Source organism: Cololabis saira, chromosome 9, assembly GCF_033807715.1.
Source record: "Cololabis saira isolate AMF1-May2022 chromosome 9, fColSai1.1, whole genome shotgun sequence".
Taxonomy (NCBI): Eukaryota; Metazoa; Chordata; class Actinopteri; order Beloniformes; family Belonidae; genus Cololabis; species Cololabis saira.
This window is the reverse complement of record NC_084595.1, coordinates 26,445,476-26,467,331: the sequence shown is the minus strand read 5'-3', so window position 1 is coordinate 26,467,331 and position 21,856 is coordinate 26,445,476. Positions and strand designations below refer to the sequence as shown.

The 21,856-nt window shown below is 39.4% G+C and overlaps 1 protein-coding gene across 1 annotated transcript; it reads left to right on the top strand.

The window, feature by feature from the left end:
• Window positions 1-9,289: 9,289 nt before the first annotated feature.
• aqp3a (aquaporin 3a) lies at window positions 9,290-14,648 on the top strand. Its single transcript, XM_061728973.1, has 6 exons — window positions 9,290-9,477; window positions 12,883-13,009; window positions 13,156-13,293; window positions 13,443-13,558; window positions 13,661-13,878; window positions 14,011-14,648. Exons 1-6 carry the CDS (start codon window positions 9,370-9,372, stop codon window positions 14,213-14,215), a joined length of 912 nt encoding a protein of 303 aa, XP_061584957.1. The 5' UTR covers window positions 9,290-9,369; the 3' UTR covers window positions 14,216-14,648.
• Window positions 14,649-21,856: the final 7,208 nt, after the last annotated feature.

Genomic DNA, 21,856 nt, shown 5'->3' with positions numbered 1-21,856 from the left:
TCCACTGTAATGTGCCGAAAGTGGGAATGTTGACGTTTCAGTAAGTGAGAGCAGGCCTCAGCAGCCCCATGGTTGCATTCCAGCGAATATCAAGTACATGCAAGACAATTGTGGGTGTTTATTGGCAATTTCATAGACGGGCTTAACTGCATCGACATTTTTCCTAAGAACCAGGGGGAGAGAGATAAAATTACAGCCATACATTTGTTTGTGAAAGAATTATTGAGGCTCAGTTGAGTAATGCAAGTACAGCACTATAGCACTGAACGCAGCTTTCATCCTTTCCATCTGTTTCTAACTATCCAAAACAGCATAGTCCACAAACTCAAAACGATACTTAAAAAATATTTTTTTAAATACCATAAAAGCATTAAAATAATTCAAACATTTTTGACAAAAGTGCACATTTAGAAAAAATATTATATAATCATTACATCCATCCATCCATCCATTATCCAACATGGTTCTTTTTATTTAGGGTCACAGGGGTCTGCTGGAGCATGGTTCTCTTCAGGTGAAAGGCAGAGTACAAGCATAACATGTCTAAATAAAAGAGTTCACTGGAAATTCTGAGGAACTTCACCTACTAAATGAATATGTCATCTCAGAGCCTCTGGGCTATGCCTGCAAACACTGTCTCCCTTCAGAATGGCCTATAACAGACTGAAAAGGAGTGTCAGGATCAGAAAGCATGAACCTGAAAGATCTAGCAGAGAGAGGGATCATGAAAGGCTCAAAGAATAATCAGAAAGATGCATTTGAATGCACATTTAGGGCCAGAGGGAAAAGAACAAAACAGGACTGATGTTATGACATCTCTTGGTTGTAGATAAGAGCCTGGCAGCCAACTTCTGAAAGGCCTGGAGTTGATCAATATACTTTTGGATCAAGCAGGTAAAAGGGTTACTGCGGTTTTCCTGGCGTGGTGAGATTGGTTTTGTCTTTAAAGATTGCATTTTTGGAATATTTCAACAAGGATAAAAGCAGATACATGACTTTGCTTTGGGATTTCTCAAAACTTTCACAAGACTTATTATGAAAGGCTCTACATGTTGACTTTTTTATTAAATCTCTGTCCTTGGACACCAATTAAATTTGCTCTGCTCAAAGAGCTGCTCTTGCTTTCGTGAGGGAACTTGTACATCTCAACAATTATAGGCCCATCTCCAAACTGCCTGATCTTGAGCTGCAACACATTTACTGCAGTGTACCTTGAGGGATTTCAAACTTGACTGTAAAACAACACAAGTCACCAAATCATCCATCTCTAACTACTTTTCAGGGCTTTGACTTCAAGTCAGAAGGCTATATCAATACAAAGACCAACAAATCTCAACTGATTATCTTTCTGGCCTAATATCCAACTGCTGGTTAAAAAGAATAATACTAGATTTATATGTTCATTTATTATCATTGTCATTAGTCGCACGTTTTCCTACATGACAAAAAAAATTATGCTTGTCAGCTTGTGTCTGTACTGGAGTATGGCCAGTTCATTTACATACAGGTACAGTCAGACACCAGATGTGCAAGTTCTCCCCCTTAAAAAGATAAGAGGCCTGTCATTTTCCTCACAGGTATATCAACTATGAAAGTCAAAATGAAAAAAAAGAAAAAAAACAATAAAATCACATTGTCTGATTTTTAAAGAATGTATTTGCAAATTATAGTGGAAAATAAGTATTTGGTTATTAACAAAAGTTAATCTCAATACTTTGTTATATACCCTTTGGCAATGACAGAGGTCAAACGTTTTCTGTAAGTCTTCACAAGGTTTTCACACACTGTTGCTGGTATTTTGGCCCGTTCCTCCATGCAGATCTCCTCTAGAGCAGTGATGTTTGGGGGCTGTTGCTGGGCAACTTGGACTTTCAACTCCCTCCAAAGATTTCTATGGGGTTGAGATCTGGAGACTGGCTAGGCCACTCCAGGACCTTGAAATGTTTCTTACGAAGCCACTCCTTCGTTGCCCGGGCGGTGTGTTTGGATCATTATCATGCTGAAAGACCCAGCCATGTTTCATCTTCAATGCCCTTGCTGATGGAAGGAGGTTTTCACTCAAAATCTCACGATAAATGGCCCCATTCATTCTTTCCCTTACATGGATCAGTCGTCCTGGTCTCTTTGCAGAAAAACATCCCCAAAGCATGATGTTTCCACCCCCATGCTTCACAGTAGGTATGGTGTTTTTTGGATGCAACTCAGCTTTCTTTCTCCTCCAAACACGACAAACAGTTATCTTTTGGTTTAATTTGACCATATAACATTCTCCCAATCCTCTTCTGCATCATCCAAATGATCTCTAGCAAATTTCAGACGGGCCTGGACATGTACTGACTTAAGCAGGGACACGTCTGGTACTGCAGGATCTGAGTCCCTGGCGGCGTAGTGTGTTACTGATGGTAACCTGTTGCTTTGGTCCCAGCTCTCTGCAGGTCATTCACTAGGTCCCCGTGTGGTTCTGGGATTTTTACTCACCGTTCTTGTGATCATTTTTACCCCACAGGGTGAGATCTTGGTGGAGCCCCAGATGGAGGGAGATTATCAGTGGTCTTGTACGTCTTCCATTTTCTAATAATTGCTCCCACAGTTGATTTCTTCACGCCAAGCTGCTTACCTAGATTCAGTCTTCCCAGCCTGGTGCAGGTCTACAATTTTGTTTCTCATGTCCTTTGACAGCTCTTTGGTCTTGGCCATAGTGGAGTTTGGAGTGTGACTGTTTGAGGTCGTGGACAGGTGTCAAGTGGAGGACAGAGGAGCCTCTTAAAGAAGAAGTTACAGGTCTGTGAAAGCCAGACATCTTGCTTGTTTGTAGGTGACCAAATACTTATTTTACCGAGGAATTTACCAATTAATTCAGTAAAAATCCTAGAATGTGATTTCCTGGATACTTTCCCCCGATTCTGTCTCTCATAGTTGAAGTTACCTATGATGAAAATTACAGGCCTCTCTCATCTTTTTAAGTGGGAGAACGTGCACAATTGGTGGCTGACTAAATACTTTTTTGCCCCACTGTACATGCACACATTCGTAGTGCTCTTTGTACTTAACCAGAGATTACCTTTTTATGAACAAAACATTTCTTGATTTACCCCTCATCTCATCTAGATGCATCCAAACAACCTTTAGAAAAGTATGGGAAATTATTGAGGTATCCTCTTTATAGCCTGTTCTGAATTAGACAACAATAGATGATTTAAATATGCTGCACCATCTGCTTTGCACCTGAGGTACCTGAGTCTCAAAGAGCCAGGATGAATCATTTTCAACTACTTGGAGCCAGACACATCTGGCTACAGCATTACTGTCCATCAGTGTGACCATTAAAGTATGTATTATGCTTATGAATGTTTCCATAGATAATTCTTTTGTTATATTTACATGCGTCCACGCTTTTTAATTATGTGTCAGTAATGACATTATATGTGTGCTATTTTGTAAATGTTGTGTGTTTGAGTTCTTCAAAGAGGTAAAAGAGGTGATCCTATATCTCCATTAAAGGTTAAAGAGAGAAAAAAAACTGATGTTAAAAGTTGTTTTGGCTTAACACCCCCACAACCATGTGCAACAAAACAAAATAACTAAAATGTGCACAAATAGTTATAATCCATGGACAAATTTTGCAATACTGCCTGCACATTCGCAGAAACTCTTCATACAACTGTATGGCAGTTTGTGCCCCCATACATTTGCAAGGTCCACGTACGTTTGGGACTTGCAAATAAGGACGATCTCTGTGTTTTAAATGTGGCTGCCTTTCTGCAACAAATCACCAAGAAAAATGGACTGGTTAATTGGAAAAAAGGGGATTTCACAGGAAGTTGGGCATGTTTGAAATACGACTCAACAAGAATGGATATGACAATCTCTGGCTTATGTCTCTACTTGTCCCTTCCATTTACTAAGATGAGTTTGCAAGATGAAGAGATGTGAACTCTCATAACCTTTATAACAGCAGAAATGCCGGGCAAATAGCATGCTATAATATCTGCAATGGGCAGCTAAAATATAGGTAGTTTTGACAGAAAGATTTGGATTAAACCCTGGTAATGCCTTATAATGTTTCTTTAGAATTATGCAGTTTCAATTGAATTATACATTTGCACCAATATGTTGCATTGTAATGTCCAGATATTGAGGAAATCCTGCTTTTATCATGTTCTAGAATGTACGTTGCGTGACAATCTCTGGCTCACTCTAACCACGGTCCATCTAAGATTACAGTACAGCCTCTACTGACTGTTGAAAGAGATTTAATATGTTGGATGCAGCACAGGTTGTAGAGTAGAGCGGTATAAACGGAGTAGTGATGGAATGCTTGTATTTGTGTTCAGAGCACAGAGCTCCTTACTTTTTTTTTTCTGTAAAGTGCAGGAAAGTACTTCTCATCATCTTTTCAGTGTTGTGGGACTTACCGAAGTTTGCAGTAAGTCTGTTGCAACATCCCTGCAAATCACCAGCAGAGTATTTAAGCAGGCTGGTTGAAGATCTGTTGCTTATCACCATGAATTAAAACAAAATAATACAGAAAAATTCTTCACTATGAGACTCACTTATAGTAGTTCACTTAGTTGCATCAACAGATGTATGAGTTGGGATGTCTGAAGGTGTTGATGTGAAAATATGTTCCTCTGATTACAGCTTGGTATAATTATAGAGAAATTGGAGAAAATGGAAATGTACTGGAGAAAAACTTTGCCAACTATATACACTCACCAGCCACGTTTTAAGGGACACCTGGTATACCTAAGAAAGCTGTGTGTGTGTGTGTGTGTGTGTGTGTGTGTGTGTGTGTGTGTGTGTGTGTGTGTGTGTGTGTGTGTGTGTGTGTGTGTGTGTGTGTGTGTGTGTGTGTGTGTGTGTGTGTGTGTGTGTGTGTGTGTGTGTGTGTGTGTGTGTGTCACCGCTTTCTTAGGAATACACGTGCAAACGTGTAACATGATGCGTAAAATTTACAACTGTGTGGGTTAAAACAAACCATGTGCACCATGTGCACGTAGTACTGTGTTTTCGGAGGGTATTCTGTGGAAAATTATTCAAGATTTTACAAGAACCTCAATTCCGCAGTGACACAACACTACTAAATGTGCAGCAGACATGGATGTCAGACTGCGGTGCGTTAGTCAGTGACAACAAGACCTGACATGAGCTGACAAGGCAGATTTCCTTTTCATTGAGTGTTGCTGATATCATTTCATTCTTTTGCACTGCTATTGATTATAACACAGAATTGCGGGAGGCAAAGGGGTGGGCATGCTAGTAAAATTTCCAATATTGTAAAAAGCCAAGTGAGTAAAGGCATAACGGAGGGTGGGGGTCAGGCAGCCCGTGGGGGTTGGGTGGAGGTCATGGGGGGGGTGGGGGGGGGGGCATTACTCAAATATTTAGGAACCCCGAGTCATTTAGCTCTCATAAATTCTCATAAATGCTCTCCTAAAATAAATACCAAGGGCTCAAACCTTAATTACCTTATTATGGCTGTATTTTATTTGCAGTAATTGCAAAAAACTGAAAGCAATGTCAAAAAAAGCCAAAAAACAAATGATAATGCTCTTTTGTGAAAATGTTTAAAGTGAGAATGAAGAGCCACGATGGTCTGTCTAGCATAGCACAATCATCATATATATTAAGCCATGGAAGGTTATAAAACGATTAAGTGTTTTGAGATACCAGTGTTAATAGAAAAGGCCAGTTCAACGTTGGGGGTCAAGCTGAGGTCTAAATGATAAAGTAGAAGGGTTTGGTCCCAGAAAACAGGAAATGCAGAAGCACCAGGAAAGAGTAGCTCTCTCACCGCCAGGTGCATGAACAGATAAGTCATCTCCACAGAAGTAGAGATTTTCTAAGAGATAATGACCAATCTGCCCTGTGTAGATCTGTCCAGAATAACCAGGAAAAACAACCTAAAAAAGGATGATCATGTATGGATTAACAAAGTCCCTTAACCATATATTATATTTTCTCTTTTATTTATTATATAATTAAAAAAGAAAAATCCACAACAAAACAGGCTTTTTTTTCAGAGCTTCGCCATACTCCAAAACTCCCCAAATTTTGTACACCTTTCAGGTCTGGTGAAACATTTGTTATCTTAAGGTATCAAATGGGCATGAAAAAAACGCCACATTGAAAATTAAAAAAAAAACTTTTTCTTTTTACTGTACTGGATGCATTTCTGCCTCATTTTGCAAATGAGAAGGGCTGCCCTTTTTGGTCCAGCTCTTCTACTGTTGGTCAATAAACTGGAAAGATCCTGCTTCTAGTATTTTAAGGTTGTGTACTTTAACCACTTGCATTCACGGAAGTTAGTGGAGCAGCAGGAGGGACATGCCAAAATTAGGTACAGCGAATGGAAGAAAATGTATAAAAAGGTGGAAATCCATGTCAAGAAACTTGTCATCACACTCGTGTGTGTGTGTAAATGTTTGGTCATTTATACCAAAACTTCAGAGTTTTGTTCTTTTTTATGTTAATGATGAATGGGGGACTTGGATTGGAGCACCAAATGTACTTTTTGGTGATATTGTGAAAGAATGTGCTGGCAACTGGGGGCGGTGGCCATAGGTGCTAGGGTCCAAACAACTTAATGTCTTATTGTTGTTTCAATGGGAAATGGAGATGTTAAGTCTGGTCACACTACAATTTATGGACAATGTGCGTGTGGCTTCAACACTTCGTGCCAAAGCACATCGTCTCTGAGAGATAGGAATCGTTCTTCAGCCATCAGCACCTGTCTTGGAAAACAACCAGGACATTGTTACTCTGTCTAGTTACAAAAACATCTGGCAGACACACTGGGAATACAACCATTAATTATACATTTTACAGGCACTGATTACTTCCTTTTCCAAAGGGAAAAATAAGACAGACTGAAAATGCATGAACTTCAGCACTGATATCGTCCTTGTGGGTAGCTCTACCATGCCCTCCTTTTTCATTTTAGCATTTTCTTTTTTCTCCATGTGAGCCAAGCTGTTCCAGGAAAACTTGGTTGAAACCATGTGGCTCAAAAATGCAGCTCCTCTTGTCTTTTTGATGGGATTCCTACAGGAAGCTGAAAGAAATAACTTAAAACAGAAATACTTATTTTTTTCCCTTTATTTTACTTTGTATTTATGCAAATAATGATAAGATGAAACAAACCTACATACAACTATGCAAAATTGTTAGACCCACTTTCAACCATGTTTTTTTCTGAGTTTTTTTCTCTTTCTTTGACTTAATTTTGATAAATAATGCCCCCAATGAAAATGTAATGTGATTTGCCTAATACTACACACACACACACACACAGAGAGAGAGAGAGAGAGAGAGAGAGAGAGAGAGAGAGAGAGAGAGAGAGAGAGAGAGAGAGAGAGAGAGAGAGAGAGAGAGAGAGAGAGAGAGAGAGACACACACACACACACACACACACACACACACACACACAGCCAAACATAGGATTTAGAGATGGTGTTTCTAACTTTTGCACATAACTGCATAACTTAACAGAAGATGGCAGTATGACTGAGAAACTCAGTCTCAAGTAAATTATATTATTTATATCTCCTGTGCTTTCCATCAAAGTCTCTGGTCACTGAATCTGTCCAGGCATGGACTTGGTATAAAGTTGGAAAAATCTGGAGGAGGAGATCATACTGGAATGAGATGGAAAAAAAACAAACAAAAATGTATGTATATGTATATATATATGTATATGTATGTTCATACACATACATGTATATGTATATGTATGTATATGTATATGTATATGTATACACATATACATATATATGTATATGAATCCAGAACCTTTTTTGGTTTCCTTCCTTATCCAGAGGGCGCACTAAAACAGTTCTCGGTAAAAAGTTGCGTAATCTTCATGACGCATGCATCATTGACGTGTGTGACTGGCATGACTCAGAATGCCTTCAGTCAAGTAACATTGAATGACAGTTGCTGAACTATAATTTTGTGATTTATGATGCATTTTGCATGCCACAGAAATTGAATATTTTCACAAAAGGAATACATTTACTCTGTATCAGAAATGTATTTTCAAAGTGGCAGTGGATTTATAAATCTGAAGAAATTTGGGTTGCACCTAAGTCATGTGAAGGTTTTAATGTTCAGGTCTTCTAAGCAGATAATATTCTCCACTGTCTCAACAAAACAGTAAAAAAAAAAAGAATAAAAAGGAAGAATAGAGCAATGGCCCACAGATTACAGATAAGCACATGCCCGAGAGCTTTTTAAAGCAGAAATGTTCTCACAGCCCTATTGAAGGCTAACAAAGCAGGTATAGTGTGTAATGATGAGGTTTCAGAAGTGGAGAGGGCACAAAAGAATAGGTCAGAGGATATGAGGTGAGGGAAGGAAAGAAAAAAACAGAAAGTAGGTGTTTACACGGGTGGGAATAATCCAGGATCTCCTGCAAGCAGGTTTGAGTTACAGGCATGCATGCATTTTGTTCATGTTGTTAGGAGAAGTGGAGCAACACAATTGAGGACATAGTGCCTCATTTTGGAGATGCCAAATTTGGATGAAGCATATAAAGTTACAGTAAATCAATTTAGAAAAATTGAGTTTGGTTTGTTAGAGATCAGGAGTTGGATGAATTAGCTAACTTTAGTTACAAGAGGTGAATGTTTAAGGCGGCAAGGTAACCTTAAATTTGTTTTTGTAAGTACGTTTTTGAGTATGCAATTAAATACATACGTGTATTTTAATTAAAAAAATGAAAAAAAACATTGGTTTGTCCAAAATGGCATTGGGTAAATGTTATTCTCCAAGTGGCAATTCTGGGTTTACTCATACACAGAGATAGAGGTTTTGAAAAAAACTCTACTTGGTTACTACCCTGTCAAAGACACTCTAAACTAAAGAGACTAGGGCTGGGATATGGGAGGGAAACGGGATTGGGCTGACTTGCAAGTATGTAATGAAAGACCCCTTAACTAGAAAGGCACTTGGACAGTGCTACTTTCGCCAAGGCAAATGCTATACTTTACATATTTTTAGAGAGGCAGTTATGGCTCTGCTACAAAATCTGTTTCCTCCGTTGCCATGCTTCACCTCTCCAACAAGAGAAACAACACCTATACCTTTTCTTCTCACCTTGGTACAAGAATGGAGGAACGCACAAAAAAAAAGGTACATTTCAGTGTATTATAACAGAGAGGCAGAGAGAAAACCAGTCTGTGAATCATATCTAGACAAGCAGGGAGGCGTGGTGCAGAGGGTGGGTCTGGCTTTAGACTTGGCCCCAGCCCAGTTTCAAACCCATCTAGGCTATTTAAGAGAAGCTCAGTCCAACCAGTCTTATAGCAACTCTGGAAGTCATATACACCTGAAAGCGTGTGTCTGCTCATCATCTCATAAAGTCTCAACATGGGTCGCCAGAAGATATATTTGGACAAATTGTCTCGGGCTCTCCAGATCCATAACCTGCTGCTCCGTCAGTCCCTGGCAGAGTGCCTTGGCACTCTCATCCTTGTGGTAAGCCTGTGTGTTTTATTTATGTCTTAGATCAGAGAAAGTCTGTAGTAAAAGAATATAAATCCTCTAAAATGGCAGGTAGCCTCTCGATTTGTGCATATAGCAGGTATATGCAACCCACGGATCATCGCATGAAAACTTCTTAAAGTTTCTACTTGGGAATGTACATTTTGTTGATTGTAATTCAACTCTTTGTCCATCTGAGTGTTTAATTTTCTCCTAGCAACTTCTTCATTTGATAGCACTTCTACTCTATTGTCTTTGTCTTTTAAACAGTGAGAAATGATTGATAAATGCAATATATTAGGCATGCAGACTTCAAAGGGATTACAGTCATGCAGACTGGGCAAATTCTAAGTGTGTAAACTTAAATGTTGGGTTATAATGTCTGTGTACACTTACAGACTGAGTTGAGAACAAAGAGAGAAGTCACAGGTTGTTCAAGGGTGCATGTGATGTGAATAAAACAATATTTGCCTTCACATAATTAGCAATATTTGATATCAGCTGATGGAATCCAGGATCCCGGAGCCAGAACCTCATGAAAACGTCTCATCACATGAGAGGGAGCTGAGTATGATGTGCCAAAGCTGGAAAAAAGACCCAGGTTGTTCAATCAAAAGGTCACACTTCGCTCTGACTTTTATCAGCCATCCTTTTAATGTTGGTGAAGATCAGCATCATCATGAGAGGAACTATTGTTTGGAGAAAGCTCCTCTCTGGACTCTGTTGTCATAGATGATATCAACAGTTTTGTAATACCGCTTTTTAGAGGAAACTGCTCTACAAGAAGCATGTGTTTAATTGGCCCCTCAGGATACAATGGGTATACAGTTAATAATTAAAGTACTTGTACAACAGCCAGTTAAGTGAGCAGTCCTCAAGATCTTGAAATTACTTGTCTTTCACCTTGTAGCTGTGAAGCTAAGACTCACTTTAATAATCACTCAGTGATTTGCAATACACTTTTTGAATTAATTGAAGCAGCCTTAAGTTGAACAAACATTTTACTCTGATGAACAAATACATAACACGTATGTTTGTTGGAGCAAGAGATTTTTGTATGGCCACATATTTGTGATGGCAAATGTTTAAGGGTTATTATATTCTTTGACTGTTAGTCAGAGTAAAAGGTGTGTTGTGTCTATTGACAGGACAGGAAGGTGTGGCAGAGTCCTTTAATCAATTGGCAGATGTTAGGAAGAGGACTGGGAATGTCAGTAATACAATAGGTGTCACGTCAAGAGTATAATTGTACTTCCTCAGTAAGAGATTGCAGAAGTCGCACTGGGACCATTTCATTGTTGTTTAATGTTTTCCTCTGTCCTCATATAGATGCATACCATACTTTCTATTTCTGTTGTGCAATTAAGAATCTAGCCATTCATCATGCATTTTTTACTCTTACAAGAATAGTAACTTGAAGAGACAGGTAATACTGCTCAGGGTGTGTGCGGGTATGCATGCGTGCATACTACTGAATTCCTAGCTTGGTGTGACTAATTGAGTTTCTCAGTCACTAAATGGTAGATCTTTTAGCTCAGTTCAAAGAAAAAACAACTTTGGTACCTATAACAAGGCCCTTTGATCACTTCACTGTAATTGGTCTGTTAACCCATCTAAAAGTGGAATGCTTCAAACAAGGGTCTATTACTCTAAATGGAAGAATAAGTGTGGACGGGCTTGTGGTGCCCCTCATCCTGAATTTAAAGTAATTATCTAGGTACTGGTTCAGAGACTAGATTTAAAAAAAAAAACTTCTCAGTGGGCTGTCAGAATTTCCTTAACACGCCTGACTGTGCTCAAAGTTAATAGTAGTCGTATGAATAAAAACTTGACAAACTTCATCATTATTGATTTATGCCACCGGTGAATGTAAACGCCTCAGCATTAAGGCTAATAAACAGCACTCCCAAATTCAATATCAGATTTAAATAATACCTTTGTGGTGGAATGCAATCCAAGTGAGGAAGTTAAGGGTGTTGGTCCATCATCTGTAATCCAGTGCATTTGACATTAGAAATGAGAATTGCAGCCCTGTAGTGCTTCCTTCTATTTACATAAACATATCTTGTTCCATGTGTTATGGTGGCTGGGAAGCGCTTTTATAGAACAATGTGATGTCCTATTGAAGGGAACGTTTTTTTTTCATTTGGATATAAAATATCATCATCTTATTATCTTTTTAATAAAAAATAAATGTGAAGTTTTGTCATAATTAATATTTTTGACTCAAAGCTAAATACTTAATCTGTGCTTCCAAGTGATCGATTGTGCCAGATGTAAGTACATTCCTCTTTAAAAGCTCCTGAATTCATCATTGAATTTTTGAAAACATTTGACTACCAAAACCTGATTAGAAAAAATTTGTTGGGTTAAGTAATTCATAAATGTAGGACAGAAATATTTACAGCCAACTCATCAATATAATGATCTTGGTTGCTGTGGTCAGTAGTGCAAAGTAATTTGAGTTTTTGTGTTTATGTTGTCACATTTTTTTTCACATCATAACATTACATCCCCGAGAAAAGAGTGGAAAAGTTCATGCTGAGCCCAGTGATCATGAACACCCCTCAGGCGCCAGTTTGGTTCCCTCAAGCTAACCTCAGCATCTGAGTTGTGTGGTCTGCAAGAAAAGTCGCCTCAACGGGAGACTTTAGAAAATAGCAACCTAAGCATGGACCACACATACTTCCTGAACAAGCACATACAAAGAGAACACACAGTTTGCCACCTGCCTGGCAGTACTGTTGTCAAAGTCAACAGACTTGTAAAATCCTTCTTGCTAAGTTTGTACAAGAAGTACAATTGAAAATCAGCTCTTGGATTTTTGTCTTTCAAAATAAACTAGCTGGGAACCAGAAGTTACAACTCTCCAGGTCAATGTAGAGGCCTTTCGGTATATCCAGAATCCGGTGTGCTATTATGAACACAAAGAAGCTCATTTAATTCACAGTAGAGTGGTGTCAATGGGTCTTTGTTTGACTGGTTTCACAGATTACCATCATAGAACCATATTTTCATCCTTCAGCTTGAACCTGATTTGCCAACAAAGAACATAAACAAGGGTTTTTCTTTTCCTTTATTAACAGCATTAATATATGAAATATGGTTGATGTAGGCTGATGAATAGTTTGTAATGAAATCAGAAACTCCTCCAGTGAAAATACGTTTACAGTAGCAGATCAGATTAAATCAATCAATCAAAATTGACCTTGGCAGGAATCCATCTTTTTATTGTACGCAGTAAATGTCATACAAAGAAAATATTATTTGAATTAAATGACAATTCAGTTTCATTTGAGGAGAACATAACATTCATTCCTCAGTAAGAGAATCAACTAAAAACAACAATGTGCATAATTCTGTTTTCACCAAGATTAAATGTATTCTTTTATCTTCCAGATGTTTGGCTGTGGTGCCGTAGCACAACTGGTACTGAGTGGTGGTTCCCATGGCATGTTCCTCACCGTCAATTTTGCTTTTGGTTTCGCTGCCACCTTAGGCATCCTTGTCTGTGGCCAGGTATCAGGTATGCAAACTCCATCAAGCTGTTTTAATTTGTTTATTTTTTTTAAATAATTAAGTATTTCTTACTATTACTAATATTATTATTATTGAAATCACATTGTGTGCTCATATTCTGTTGTGTTTAGTAACTTCCTGTCCTCATTGCAGGTGGTCATCTGAACCCTGCAGTGACCTTTTCCCTTTGCCTGCTTGGAAGAGAGCGCTGGAGAAAGTTCCCCATGTACTTCCTCTTTCAGACCATTGGTGGATTTTTTGGGGCTGCTATTATCTTTGGCATGTACTATGGTAAGAAATGGCTCCATGGTGAGCCGATATTATCTTGTCACAGCTAGAGGAGATTTATGTCTTAGGGTGATTGTACATAATTTGAATAACTGGCAAAAACAAAAAAACAAACAAACAAACACAGTTTTGCTGTCTCTATTTTTTTCCAGATGCTTTCTGGGATTTTCCTGGAGCTTTCAATGTGACTGGACCCGGTGCCACAGCTGGAATTTTTGCTACCTACCCTGGAAAACATCTCACCATTGTCAACGGCTTCTTTGATCAGGTACCCTTCAACGTGTGGATACTCACTGAAAAATGTATAATTTACAAATGAAGATGATGAAACTAAACATTTCCCCTTAACATTCTCCTCTCTCCAACATAGATTATTGGCACAGCAGCACTGATAGTTTGTATTCTAGCTATTGTGGATCCATACAACAACCCCATTCCCCAAGGGCTAGAGGCATTCACTGTGGGGTTTGTGGTTCTGGTTATTGGACTATCTATGGGCTTTAACTCTGGCTATGCCGTCAATCCTGCCAGAGACTTGGGACCACGTCTTTTCACTGCTCTGGCTGGGTGGGGAAGCGAGGTGTTCACGTAAGTGCAAAGATTTTGAACATTTTTCTCGAACTGTTTATAAACTGGTTCTTACTTCATAGTGGGTTTGGACTGGTCTCTATTGATTTAAGGCCCTTCCCCGGTAACAACTCTTTTTCCATCTCCCCTCAGGGCTAGAAACGGCTGGTTTCTGGTGCCTATCTTTGCCCCGTTCCTTGGCGCCATCATTGGAACGATAATTTACCAGGTGATGGTTGGTTTCCATGTGGAGGGAGAAGCCCGTGATAACAGAGAAAGAGCGGAAGAGGAGAGTGTCCGACTAACCAATGTTAATTCGAACGCCAACTCTAAAGAGGGTACCAAGGAAATGCACTGAGCCTAGTAGAGATATGCAGCTCACCGCTCAAACAAGTCCATGTAAATACAGCCACGCTTTACTTTCTGCCACAGCTTTTTTTAAAGCCATTGTTGTAATATCGCTCATGATAGTTCTGTTTAATAAGTGCATCACTTTTATTTACATTTCCATGTAACTGTATTATATAGAAGAATGAATGATGTAGAAGAATGATTGTGTACAGTATAAGTAGAAAAAACCTAAAATTGTGAAGCACAGAATGCATTCTTTTAAGCAATTAATATTTGGATTAGTGTATAGCAGTCCAATTTAACAGTATTGTATGCTTAATACTATTTAGAGTGTTATAGAATTTTGTATTGTTATTGTTTTATATTATTTTTCTGAATTAACAGATGCATTTCTTTGCCAACCAATTTCTAAATAAAATACTATAAGAGAAATAAAGAAAATGAAAACCTGACAAGACTGTTAGTTCAAATCCTTTCAAAATCTCACTAAACTTAACATTGTAAGCAAAATTCAAGATGGTGATTATTTGCCCACAAACAACTTTATACATTTTACCTAAAGGAGATGAAATCCTCTTATTCTTATGATGATATATGTCCCTGAGTTTTCTTTTAAATATATGTGACTTTTGGAAGTATCCACAGCACCATTTCCAACCATGAATTTACCCCTTTTAAATCCTACAACCCTTAAACACATTATTATTGGGTGAGAGAGAAAAAGGTCAATTTCCTGTAACTCTGAAGTCCAACTAGGAACAGCCTCCCACCTGAGTTGACCAAGCTCTATTTGTAAAGTTGGAATAAACATGGACGCTCATGTGCCATGAACCTTTCCAAAAGTCCGACTGGGCATTGCCGTTGTGAATCACTGCTAGTAAAGCTAATTATAATTAATCCGTTATCTGCACCTGCTTATTCCTATTCATGATTACGAGGATCTCCTGGAGCCTTTTCTAGCTCCCTTTGCCAGAAAGGCAGGGATACACCCGGGATACCTCGCCAGTCCATCACAGGGCTGCTAATTAATGGTAATAACAGAAGAATAACAAGAAAAATGAATACACCAAAATACCCAGAGTCTTTATTTTGTTGATGTGTGCAGCATCGACAAAATAAACAACTCTGATTTTCTGAGTTGGAATTCCAATCTTAGGGGGAATTCCAGTTAAAACTGCCAACTAGGAATTTGGACATTTGGAAAACACTGATTCAAATACTTGAGAGCTCATAGAACACATTAAACTGACAAAAATATTAGATTGGCAGTTCTGTGCTTGCAGACCATGACCATCTCCTCATCCACTGGGTTGGTTAACCATTGTACCACAAACTATCTAACCACATGGATGTTGGTTGAATACATAACAATCACATGATAATTCCTTGGTCACATTTTGGCTGACACAATTCCAGCCTTCAATGTCTGTGTAAATGTTTTCACAGTTTTTTTTAGAAGCTAATGTTAAGAAATGTTGTTTATAGAGGCCTTTCAGCAATATTTTTTGTTCGTTTGTTTTAAGATGGCAGAAGCACTTCTGCTAAACTAATGGTGCATTCCACAACAAATGGGGACTTGGAATTTCTTTGTCCTTACTGGGAAAGAAAATAAAAACAGCTCAAAGGATAAGCTGGACTTCCTAGTCAGGACATGCAACATTAGGTATGGTATGAGTACAGCATTATTAGTTCATTTCTTTCTTGAATTAAGTGAACTATTTACCAGCCCATGGTAATTTGCCCATAATAGCAAAGCTAGAAACATGACCAAATGATTTTCAGCTTCTCATTTCTGAGCTAGAGCAAATGCAGCATGGTTTGATGATGAACATAGGGGTTGATATAAATGCAAGTTAATCAGGTCAGAAACCTGGGTGTAGTGATGGACTCAGACTTACATTTGGAAGTGCACATTAAGGCCATAACAAAGTCAGCCTACCATCACCTTAAGAATATATCAAGGATAAAATATCTGATGTCTCAGCAGGACCTGGAAAAACTAGTCCATGCATTCTTCTTAAGTAGGCTTGATTATTGTAACGGCGTCATTGCAAGTCTACCTAAAAAGTCAGTTAGACAACTGCAGCTCATTCAGAACTCTGCTGCTCGCGTCCTCACTAAGGCCAAAGAAGTGGACCACATCAGTCCAGCTCTGAGGTCTTTACACTGGCTGCTTGTCTGTCAGAGTATAGACTTTAAAGTTCTGATGCTGGTTTATAAAGCTCTGAATGGTCTAGGACCAGAATACCTCAGTGACCTCCTGACCCAGTAGGAACCTTCCAGATCCCTCAGCTCATCTGGATCAGGTTTTTTTAACAGTTCCCAGAGTCAGAACCAGACAAGGAGAAGCTGCGTTCAGCTTCTATGCCCCACATGTCTGGAACAAACTCCCAGAAAGCCTTAGATCAGCTGAAACACTCAGTCTATTTAAATCCAGGTTGAAGACACAACTGTTTTCAGCGGCATTTGAATAAAGCTCCAAATCTGCACTGTTACTGTAAAACACTTTGAATCACTTTGTTGAGCTGGACTATACAAATAAACTTGCCTTGCCTTGCCTTTGCCATACTCTGAGGTGGGTGTGTGACACAACAGTATCCTGCAGATCTGAACACTTCACAGTGACGCATTTTCAGCTATATGGCAGTTGCAAACAAAGTTAAAGGGTTGTATTATGTTGTACTATGTTTGAGTTGGGAAACACCTCTGACATGCAAGAACATTGTGTCGAGCACATAAAAAAAAAAACCTTTTCTTTTTTGTCCCATATATAGAAATGAATCCAAATAACTAACTTCATATTCTTTATATAGACATTGGGAACAGTTTTGTCTGGCGCTGACAGGCAGTGGTGAAGCTCCTTCCCACAACAGTCCCTGCCTTAGCATTCCTCCCTGAAAGCAGTTGTTATTCAGCTGTTGTTTATATGCACACTACACTCAAGGAAAACCAGCAATTGTTGATGCAATCATTATCATTTGTCTGATTTGAAAGTTATTTTGAGAAGGGTGGCTCTTTTAGCGCAACCAGAATAAAAGTTAATACATAAGTGAATTAATAAAAATGGTGCACTTCATTGACAGGCAACATCATATGGTCTGGCCAACTGAGTCCTGACTAAAGTAGGTATAAAGAAGACCCTTTATGCCTGAATTGCAAGGCTGAGATGGTTGAGGTGTTCATAAGAGTCTTTTGTTTCTGTGTGCGTGTTGTTTGACACTGACAGCTCTTCAGCAGTGTATTCCATCGGTCCATCATTTTCAATGCCCATTTCATCGTGTTCAATTATATGTATTTAAAAGTGCGCGAAACAGTATATATATAAAATCACTTTAATAATTTCCTTAGAACTGAACATAATACTGTTAGGAACACACTTTCAAAGATTTTTTAGATATAAAAAAAACATTCCCATTGGATGCCTTCTACTTTCCCATGGAAATATAATAGAAGCTTGCCATGAAATTACGCAGACTGCAGCTTGTTTCAGCAGGTCCTTTATGCTTTACAAGGAAAACAAAGACACGGACCTTTATATTAATCACGTAGGCGAGGCTCATAAGCTTCTAACATTACATCCTGTGGCAGGGGGCATGTCTAGACCCTATAAAAGCTTGACGTATAACCAAAAAAGAAAAAAAGAAAAGAAAAGAAAAAAAATGCATGTCTTCAGAAGGCATTTATTCTACAGCTACATAATACCTTCAATATAGCATCTCACATACCCAATATCTTTGTTCTTAAAGCACTTGGTATTGCTTGTGCCTGTAAAAGCTTCATTATATCCCTCAGGCCATGATCACTCGCACCAAAATCTCATCAAAGCATTTACACCTGGCCTGATTTCAGTGTTGCATAACTTTACTTTCACAGGACAAAACAAGCTGATGGCAACTCAGAGAAATACCCCGCATATTATACCTTAATAATACAATGTTTTGCTGAATTTCCAGAGAAGAGAAAGATGTGCAAATAGGATTGTGGTAAAAAAAATATAAGTCAAAAGAGGAAGCAATAACAGTAAACAAGCGAGGAGGAAAGTATAAGAGTTGACTTGCTTGGTAAGTTCAAACAACTTTCAACCTACGTTTTATAGAGCAATAAAATGTTTCTCATGCAGTTATATAGAGAGACTAGGATGCTAAAAGGCTGTTTGGTTATACGTATTTAGCACTTTAGGGAAGAGCCGGCACCATGTGCTGGCCATGTGTGATAACTTAGCATTTAGACTGTCCAGCTTCAGTGAATCCAAATGAGCCCAGCAACTGCAATAGCTTCAAAACCTTGGAAGATTTTGATCATCTATTTTTGTATTATTATTTTCACGCTTTTAGTTCTGTTATTGTATACCAGCATCCATATATTCTTGAAGTGTCATGCCATCAAAAGAAGGTCTGTCAGCAGCTGGGGCAATTTTCACTCCTGATTATTCAAGGAAGCAAGCATTCTTCAGCTGCCCGTAGTTACAAGTGAGTTTCCTCTTAATATTTTAGAGGAACTTTGATGACAGTGATCTGTTCTGAAATGTGCTTTATACTGTGTACAAAAATCTTTTTTGCAGTAGGGAGACACCTCCACTGGTAACTGAGCCTTCCTGTAAACACAAAAAGCACCATCTGATTCACTATTCATAGATTGTTAAAAGGAAACAATCAAGCTTAAACACAAATCCACACAAGAGCACTGAAAGATTGCAAGGTTTCCAAGGGATGCATAATACCCAACCCAGTAGACGTGAGGAGTAGCCTTCAGAGGACTAACCCCCTGCCTCACTGAGCTGCAGGCCAGGGGGCACTGTGCCCAGCTCACCAATTATCTGAGGTGCTGATGGACATTTATAAAACCTCACTCTCACAGGCATCTTTCTCCACCTGGCTGAACACTGCCACCATCATCCTTCGTCCCCAAGCACTCAACAGTGACAGGCCTTAATGACTATAGCCCGGAGCCCTCACTCCGATAGCCATAGAGTGCTTTGAGAGGCTGGTCATGGCTCAGATTAAGGACTCCATTGACATCACTGTAGACCCCCATCAGTACACCTACAGGAACAACTGCTCCACTGATGATGCCATTTCATCAATGGTCCATGCCCACCCACTGGGAGAGCAGGAATTCCTAAGTCCATCTGCTCTTCCTGGACTTCAACTCTGCCTCCAACACCATCATCCCATGGGCCCTGGTGGAGAGGGTTTCAACTGTAGGGCTGAGCCCTTCACTGGGGAACTGGGTCCTGGACTTCCTGACCGACAGACCACAGACTGGCAGGATCCACAAATTCCTGGCCATTCCATCCACAAAGTACTGGCTCCCCCCTGGGCTGTGTGCTGAGCCCCCCTACTGCTCACTTCGCTTACACATGACTGCTGTGCGAAGTTTGCGGATGACACATCACCAACAGGAATGAATCTGTATGTAGAGAGGGGGTGGAACACCTGGTGAGCTGGTACAGAGATAACAATCTCTGCATCATCGGGGGGGGGGGGTCGTCATGGAAGTCGTCTCCAACTACAGATGCTGACCTCACCTGGAGCTGCAACACTTTTTGCCTGGTTAGGAAGGCCCACCAGTGCCCGTACTTCCTCTGGAAGCTGCGGTGCACCACACTGGGGAGCTCAGTCCTGAGCAGCTTCTACTGCTTTGAGATGGAAAGCGTCCTCAGCACCTGCATCGCCGCTGCATGGCACGGCAGCTGCTCTGCTGCAAAGAGGAAGGCTCTGCAGAAGGTGGTCAAAGGTGCACAAAAGATTTGGTGGGGAGAAGCCTACCCACCACCACGGACATATACATAACCAGATGCAGGAAGAGGGCCATCATCATGAAGGACCCCATCCACCCCAACAGACTCTTTGACCTTCTCTCATCAGGCAGGCGGCTGCGGCACATCCAAACAAAGAGCACCAGGCTTAGAAACAGCTTCTTTCTGGAAGCAGTTAGACTGCTGAACCCTTTTAGGGCTTTTTTTATTTATTTTTTTTAATTATTTTCTCAACACAGGCTATGACTGGGACCTGAGTGCAAATTTCATACTATGCATGTGTAACTATAAAAACAATAAAACTCATGCAGGATTCAAATGATTCGATTCAGGATTCTACATCTGAATCGTCATTGCACACCTTTCTTTTAGTAAAAGCTTCATGCATTTCCATCTAAAAATCAGATCTATAACAAACAAATGAAACTAATCACATAAAATCCATTGGAAAAGGTCAAGTCTGTTGGTTTAACACTTACAATAAGAAAAAAATCCTTTTTGCTGGTATTTTCAAATACCATGGTGAACAAGCACATGAGCATACAAGACTGTTACATGCTTTTACCTAGAAACTGAGTAGAAAGATGCCCATTGTGTAGTGTTTGGAGGAAATAGAGTGTGCTCATAAACATGGTCTTTTGAGCACATCTGCTTTCAGTTGTCTGGGTTGCTTCCTCTTGTCTTTTCCCTCTCACCAAAGCCTCGTGGACCAAAATGTTCCCCAGACCACTTCGCTGCAGAATAACACTTTTTACTGCCTCTTCTTGGTTGATTGGTATTTGTACAATCCTAATTTTGGCTTTCAGCCTACTGGAACCTCGTTACTAACCACTTAGACTATCTTAAACAGGTTTCTTAAAAACATGACAGTGTGTTCCCTTTCACTCTTATCACCATACCACAATCAAATACAACACCTTTGGGAGTGTAGGATCTGCCAAGAAATCTGCAGCAGCAGTAATTGCATGATGTTATCACGTCAATACGGACCACAACAATGAGTGGTCTAATCATAAAGATTGTTTCCAACACCTATTTCTACTACTACTAAATTTAGCCAACGCTTTTATTCAAAGCGACTTACATCTGAGAGAAAAACACAGGCTGGAAATTACATAGGAGGGCCCTGCTTGGATAAGTGCTGGTCAGACTGCTGTGAGTCCAGTTGGACACAGACGCTGCCATGCTAATGCTAGACTTGTCTTTTTTGGTCGTTGTTCCATTCCCACCCTAAAACAGTCACTTTATTCAGCAAAACGAAATCTTAAATTCATCATTATAATATTATCTTGGAATAAATGCATGCAGCTTTTTCAGTGCTGAGTCATGCAAAGAGTTGGACAAATAATCTACTCATTCTGAAGAGCAGAGAAGTTAAATAAATGCAGAAATGCTCCTTGAAGAACTGAATCTTTAGTTTGCTCTTAAAAGAAAGTATTAGTCTACCTTTTAGAATCTATGCCACCAAGAATTAAAGCAGTTTTGAAGACAAAATGAGGTAGTAGCCAGCAAAATATATAAATGTATATCTCTATATATAAATGTATATATAGTATTTTAAGAGGCCAAAAATTGTCTTGTAACCCAAGACCAGAAAGTAGATAATTTCATTAGTTATGGAATAAGAAGAAAGGGAAAAAGGAAGAAACATGAAAATGCAGGAGACAGTACATGCAACCATACTGAGTGGTTTTTCAAACATAATGATCTGATCTGAAAAATCCTCTGCAGGAGTCTTAAACCTGATATGTGACCTGCCAGATCAAGAGTGCTGAGTCAGTTCTCTCACACACCCTCTATTCATACGGGGGTCACCACCACCCTCCCCTGCCCCTGCGAAATGACATGTCTGTGCACATTCAGTGCAGCCTGTATTTGGAGAGTGACACA

What these genes read in the sequence shown, in the direction of transcription:
- aqp3a (XM_061728973.1), top strand. Translation starts at nt 9,370, where the DNA reads ATGGGTCGCCAGAAGATATATTTGGACAAATTGTCTCGGGCTCTCCAG. An exon ending in TATCTTTGGCATGTACTATG is followed by an intron (nt 13,294 to 13,442) that starts GTAAGAAATGGC and finishes ATTTTTTTCCAG; the next exon opens with ATGCTTTCTGGGATTTTCCT. An exon ending in TCAACGGCTTCTTTGATCAG is followed by an intron (nt 13,559 to 13,660) that starts GTACCCTTCAAC and finishes TCTCCAACATAG; the next exon opens with ATTATTGGCACAGCAGCACT.